At 28.9% G+C, this 7,210-nt stretch overlaps 1 protein-coding gene across 1 annotated transcript; it reads left to right on the forward strand.

Moving 5' to 3' along the window:
• Positions 1 to 152: 152 nt before the first annotated feature.
• LOC113381412 lies at positions 153 to 4,059 on the forward strand. Its single transcript, XM_026620339.1, has 9 exons — positions 153 to 536; positions 887 to 1,002; positions 1,081 to 1,197; positions 1,458 to 1,601; positions 1,666 to 1,790; positions 1,962 to 2,816; positions 3,044 to 3,282; positions 3,397 to 3,700; positions 3,790 to 4,059. Exons 1-9 carry the CDS (start codon positions 360 to 362, stop codon positions 3,921 to 3,923), a joined length of 2,211 nt encoding a protein of 736 aa, XP_026476124.1. The 5' UTR covers positions 153 to 359; the 3' UTR covers positions 3,924 to 4,059.
• The last annotated feature ends 3,151 nt before the right edge of the window (positions 4,060 to 7,210 follow it).

Genomic DNA, 7,210 nt, shown 5'->3' on the forward strand with positions numbered 1-7,210 from the left:
CCCCAATCATACAGGTGCGCCATCTGTACGAAGTTGTCAAAGATCGCCCATTCACTTTGTTTCTATGTTTATCATCTCATCTGAAGTTGTAAAGATTACAAATGGTAGTTCTATCATGTATCCTTTTGCAAGGGTAGTTTTGCAATATCATTTGCTCCTGGATTTTCACCGCAAGCTCACCTTTGTTTCTAAATTTAGCATTTTTCAAGTGCCATATAAAGCCTAAATGGATATTTGATGGAAAGAATTTCAGGCTAGGTTTTGATTTACTATTTCTACACAAATGTCATTTTAAGCATCATATCCTTAGAAGATATTCGTCAAGGATTATAGATAGCAAGGATAGCAATATCGTGAAGATGAACAGAGATGCATTAAAATTTCAAGAACTATGGGATTTTATAGCTAGGGATATTAATATAAATAAGAAGCCTTTACCTTGCAAGACAAACAGGAAAAACAATGTTATTTCTGACCAACAAAAATCTAAGAAAAAGAAAAGTCATAATATTATCAATAAAATAATGAATAGACAGGTAAATTTTATGGCATGTCTCATTTAATAGTAAAAGTATTTGTATATATAATATAGTTGACAATTATCATATTAATAATAATTTTCAAATTTATATCAGTTTACAATATTAGATTTATTTATACTATATTGCATGAACTGTTAATAATTATTTCTTTGTTGATATAGAGCCTAGAATCTTTTAGATTAATAGGTTAAATAACAAAATTATGTTAACATGTAATTTTTTTTTTCATATATTGTTTATATTTGTTTCTGTATTCACATTGGAGCATATGCATAAAACATTAAATATTTATATCATATCAAATCTTTAGCATAGACCCGTTTTAAAGCATTTTTTCATTTTAGATGTTTGGAGAATTTTCAGTGCACAGAGGAGTAAAGTATGAAGCGCCGTTCATGGAAATTCCTGATCACCTGAGGTTTTGTCTCAAAACAGAAATATTACCAACAGAAATATTAGAGTATGAAATTATTACATAATATTACTTTTTATAAAATAATTATATATTGTTTTAATTAAATTTTTATTCAAATTTTAGCAATCATGTTTATATGGGTTTAACAGCATGTGGTCAATTTTTATTAAGTTATACTGAAGTATGGACTCCTGCGGATAGTGAAGAAAATGTCTTTTTGACTGATAAATTAGAATACAGGTAAAATAAGAGAGAATTTTTAATTTTATTATTCATCGATTCATCTTATACATAAATGAATTGTTTAATCAGATTATTTTGTAAATAAGTTTTCCTCAATTATTTTTATAGTTGTATAGTTGTATTACTGTTTGTAATTGATTAAATTTCCACTAAATACATAGTATCAGACATCAAATCACGATTGAGAATATTAGTAAAATATTAATACTCAAAAAGGTTTATTTAATGAGAATATTAATTGTTTTATCTATTTTCAGGTTATATTTCTGGGGATTTAGGCCCCATAATCCTTGTTATATAGTTCATTCAGTTCCTTTATTTGCCTCTAATGCATTTGGTCATTATCAGCATGTTACAATGGTACAATGGAAATCTATGCCTTGGCTTCTTGTAGTTCACGGGTAAGACAATCATTATTTGTTGAATCATACTATAACCAATTGCAATAAATCATTTCTATTGTAGATATAATGACTGTGGTCGCCATGGTTGTATGACTAACTCCTGCGATAATGTTGGTCACATAACATGGGTTTCAGTACCTTCTGTAGGATGTTCTTCATGCAAAAAGGAATCCACATCCAATAAAGGTATTTTATCAATACATTTTTTTTTTATAATATTGGACTGTACATATTATTTTATAACAGTTTTACTTTATTAAGAAAGCTAATAAAAAGTCAACACACATTTTTAGAACAAAATAATAGATTGATCATGTTATTAAAGCATGTTTGGTTTTAAATAATTATAAATTTTAGGTCTTGAAGGTCGTTCTTTATGTACTAGACACAAAATTTTGGCGCATACTGAATATGATTGTGGGTCTTTTGAACCTATCTTTAAACCTCATGTGAATATGAGGCGTCCTGGTCAAATAGTTGTGAGCACAGGTGCACTCATGCATGTTTTGGATGTGCAATTATTGACTTGTCAATCTCTCACTATGGGAAAATCTAATGAAAGAACTTATTGTGAACAAAATTCAACTGCTGGCAGTTCTAAAGATGAGAATGAGTGTAGTGTTAGTGATTTATTGAATATATCTTTGGATGAAACTCTTCGAGGACCAGAGGAAACTATTAAACAAAGTGATAATGAAATCATCCCTAATGTTATAGAATCAAAGAATAATCAGAAAGCTGATAAAACTTATGAATTTGTTGAAGAGGTTGAGAATTGTGAAAAAATTGGAATATTTCGGAAACGTAGGTTGGCTGATAGGAGGTATGAATATCATGAGGATACACTTGGTGATTACTTTGGTTTAAAATGGAATAAGTACATGAAACTAGGGGCTAACACAAATAAAGTTCTGCATGAAACAACAAATTCTAATTATCAGCGATCTCAGACATTGAATATTTTAAATGATAGAGATGCTAAACAGAATAAAGATTTCAATGAGAAATTAAGTAATAGCTCAGATAGTAAGTCAAGTTTGGTTTTACCTGAATATATTGTAAATTCACCACCTTGTTTTAAAAGAAAATCATTGCTGGTCTTAGAAGATGAAGATTCTTACAAATGCTCGATTACACATATAAGATATTTTGTGGAAAATAAGGCAGATGTTTCTGAAAGACAAACTTCGGGTGAAGAAGATGAAATTTCTGGTAAATTTAAAGGTTTATGCATTGATTAGTAGTTCAATTTAAATAAATAATTCAGCATTTTTAAGAGTTTAAAATATTTTAATATTAGGTGTAACAACCTTAGTGGCTTAAATAAATAAATAAATATAAATATATATGATTTCATAAATGTTTGATAATTAGGTATTGGTTTTGAAAATATAGCAAGTCCAATTAATTACTTACACTACGTACTGTTTTAACTTTAGCCACTGTAGGTGAAAGTTTACCTGCCACTTTTCATGTATATTTGCCGCTCTCTCTCAATGATTTCCAAGCCGTATCACAAGAAGAATCCAATGACTTGATCAAGAAAGAACCTATTGTTGTTATCACTCAACAATCCTTTGATCTGGAGACTTTTAGTTACTTGGTTTCCTGCAAACTATGTGAGAAGGAAAAGAAATATTTTAAGTGCATTCAAGATTGGTACAGTGAAATTTTAAAGGTAATAATAATATTTGTATATGTATGGATTCATAATTTGAATACAAAACATTTATTTTTTTAATTGCACATTACGATTATATTATGTAATATTAAAAAGTATAACCACTTATAGGTTTCTCCAATTAGTGGCATCACATGCATATTATTACTACATGTAGTAGCTATTCCTGCTATATATAGGAGACCATTATCAGTATTGCGCTGTGATCAATGTATTGCTGGTGATTGTTTTACACACCGCAAACATTATGAAGCCTCTTGTTTATTTCAATGGGATCCTACAACAGGATATTATGCTGTCATTAGCCACACATCTTTAAGAATTTTGTGTCCTGATAAAGATAGCCCACAGATGTGGAGACCTAATAGGCGACAGGCTTCAAAGATTCTAGATAATGTGGTGCAAGATAATATTGGTAAGTTGTTTCATTTTGTGAATTGTGAATGTTTTTGAAATGGTAATGAAGTTAAAATTTGTAGTAATGGTTTCATTTTTTATTTTTAGGTTGGAACATGCGAGTACAATACACTTTAAATACTGAAATTTCTTTAGAGAGCATTACGGATTGGGATCATTTTATTCAATTGAATCGGGGCCATGTCTCTGATGATGAGATTTATGATGTCTATGATGAATAATTTTTTCAAACTTTTCTCAAAATTTTGATTATGCATCCATATTTATATGTGTATCTATATATACATAATGGTATGTATTTTAGAATGTTTATTTCAAACATAACATTATGTTTGAGCTTTATTAATATTGTGATTCACATATTATTATTATTATTTAATATGAAAGCAAAAATTTTTAAGTTTGATATAGAAATTTTGCTTAAATAAAATTATGACGATAGAAATATTTATTTCCGAACATTAGTGTTTCTATACTCCTTTAGCTTGAAGCAGCAATACGATATATAAAACATATATTTTTATAATTATTAGTTCCATATACAAAGTTCAAAGAAAGGATTTAATATTAGCATTATAATGAATTCAAAATCTTATTTTATATTGTATGTATTGACAAATTTTGTTTTCGATTGAATGATTTTTAATTTGAAAAAAATATTACTTATACTTACATTTTTTTAAGTAAATAAACAATGTTTTTTTCTTGATGAAATAAGATTGATTTGTGAATGAGAAATTTTGACAACGCTAGTTTAATGTATTTTTACTTCCAAGTGAAAGTTGTGTGCATATTGCCTCATAGATATAATGTGTAGCTATTTATAAAATATAGGTATAATTTTTTAATATAAGACTCAAACTTTTTTTAAGTATATATATAATATACATTTGTAAAATGTGTTCATTAAAATATCTAATATACAAGAAAGTTTTTTTTATCTTTTACATATGACCAGTACAATTATGTGGGGTGATAGATACTTGTTTATTTAAACATTTTTTACAACAATCACCAAGATCAAAATACATTATTTTACATACATTCATGAAGATCAGAATTACTATGCTGTAAATTAAAAGCTAAAATATTATGCTGTTTATATCAAATTATGTCATTTCTGAATCTTCTAGCTGCGAGAGTTGATATCGGGCATATATTAGAACTGCGACGAATATTAAATATACTGCTAAAAGTGTAAATAAATAGCATAGCAAACAGTACTTAAGGAAACGGGGCATTTCCAAATCAATCCTAAAAGAAAAAAAAAATTGATGCGTTATTATTACAAATAAATATAACAATTATCCATAATATTATGTTTAATATTATTTATATAATTATTAATATTATTATAATTATAATATAATAATTATAATTATAGTTTTAATGTAGTGAATACAACTACAGTTGTATTTAAGTATTATGTATATTTTTTTATACTTTTGTAGTGAAGGAACAATTTTTTCTTAAAATGAATCAATCAAAATCATTACATTACATTAAAAAAAAATATTCAAAATAAAATAATGTAATTAGTACCCGTATATCTAGGAAGCATTCTTGAACTTCATATTTTAGTTCTCAAATAAATTTATATAGTTTTAAATGCATTTTATGAATTGAAATTAGTAAAATAAAAAAAGCATATATGACAGTCATAAAAAATTTTAATGTAAAACAAAATCTTTTGCTTAAATAGTAGTCTGTGATGTATATACGGCGAGTATAATCTTGTTCTTTCATAAATATAAGTTTTTTCATAATTTTATATATCTTCATTGAAAATTTGTATTTTTGAAAAGTTGCGGCAGAACCCTAGAGTTGTCATATATATTTTATCGTATAAAATTTATATTTGGGTTTTTATATTTATGCTATATAATTTCATTTGTTTATTCGCGTCTGCGCAATATTATTGATTTTTGCTTTATTTAGCACGTGTACAGAATATTGCAGCAAAGAAAATATTGTATGCATTTAAAAACTTCAGCTTTCTCTTATTATTATAGGGCTATATTAATATTATTAATAAATCAATGAATAGTTAAAAAAACTTCTGATAAAAGTGTTACAACCACGAACTAATTGTGCGCTCAAAATTCTGTGAACTTCTGAATTGATTAACTGAAAATACCAATAAAAATACAATCACAAACTTTAAATTTTAAAATCACACAAACTGGGATTAGTGAACCTACTAAAACATAATTTGCTTTATCTAGGTAAGCAGTATATTAATAAATTTTTATTTAAAATGTAAACATAAACATTAACTCATTTTAAGATTATAATACTCATATCAGCGGTTGTTTATGGTATACAAATTTAATAGGTGGCGGAGTCCTCCGTTCATCTAATATTAATTATTAGCAGCAAGTTTTATTCAGACGCAAAGACGTTGTGCAGCAAGGTCCACCCAAGCCCGGGCGCCGCGCGGAGCGTCTGGGCTCTGCCCTGGCACGGCCATAGTATGGCAGAACAGCACGAAAATGAAAATGAAAACAATAACGACAACGATAGCTCGGAAAATTAATATCATGTTCAGAAAGCACCGAAATGTTGATCCAGGAAAGTGCAAGAGATCTTTTCGATATCGTAAAATCTGGGTATGTAATTAATAACATCTAAAAATGTCTAATAATTAAATGTTCGCTTCCATTCCAGAGATTTACCGGGTTTGGAAAATCTTCTAGAGCGATTAGATCCTGATGTTTTATCTGCCAGAGACATGCATGGTTATACTGCAGCGCACTGGGCAGCCCTGGACGGGCACGTGAGTCTGGTTCGGTGTCTAGTCCGACACAGTGCACCTGTCGATCTTTCTTGCTTGGGAACCCAAGGACCCAGACCTATTCATTGGGCTTGCAGAAAGGGTCATGTGGCAGTAGCGCAAGTTTTACTTCAAGCGGGAGTTAGTGTAAATGCGGCGGATTTTAAAGGTAAAGGTTGAACTTGATCCTACCTATATCACATAATATTTTTGAAAATTCAATGTTTTTGATTTACAATTACTTATTGATCTATAATATGCTTGTTAATTTTTGTTTAAAAACGAGAGCCTATTCGTCAGTGCCACTGCTGTGAAAAATAATTATAAATTTATGTTTATTATATTTAAGGTTTGACCCCTTTAATGACTGCTTGCATGTATGGCAGAACTGCGACGGCAGCTTTTTTATTGGGAATGGGAGCCCTAAATCATTAACAGACATAAAACGGTGATACTGCTCTTCATTGGGCTGCTTACAAAGGTATACTATTTTTCTTATCTACTGCTTTAAGGGGGTCTTCCTATGTGACGGCCTGTTTTTTAGGGATATTTTAGGATTTATGACCAGTAAATATTTAGAGCTTCAAGTTTTTTATCATTTATTAACACATATTTGGACAGTATAAATATAAAATTTCAGCTAAAATATTCAGTCAAACTAGAGTTACAGCGCTCTGAACACCCCCGCCTCGAAAAAAAGAGCTCCCACTTCTTCACGATTTCGGCTGATCGGCC

This window comes from Ctenocephalides felis, unplaced genomic scaffold (genome assembly GCF_003426905.1).
Source record: "Ctenocephalides felis isolate EL2017-DRISC unplaced genomic scaffold, ASM342690v1 CF-g0.4_SCAFFOLD_00845, whole genome shotgun sequence".
Taxonomy (NCBI): domain Eukaryota; kingdom Metazoa; phylum Arthropoda; class Insecta; order Siphonaptera; family Pulicidae; genus Ctenocephalides; species Ctenocephalides felis.

What these genes read in the sequence shown, in the direction of transcription:
- LOC113381412 (XM_026620339.1), top strand. Translation starts at nt 360, where the DNA reads ATGAACAGAGATGCATTAAAATTTCAAGAACTATGGGATTTTATAGCT. An exon ending in ATAAAATAATGAATAGACAG is followed by an intron (nt 537 to 886) that starts GTAAATTTTATG and finishes TTTTCATTTTAG; the next exon opens with ATGTTTGGAGAATTTTCAGT. An exon ending in TTACCAACAGAAATATTAGA is followed by an intron (nt 1,003 to 1,080) that starts GTATGAAATTAT and finishes TTCAAATTTTAG; the next exon opens with CAATCATGTTTATATGGGTT.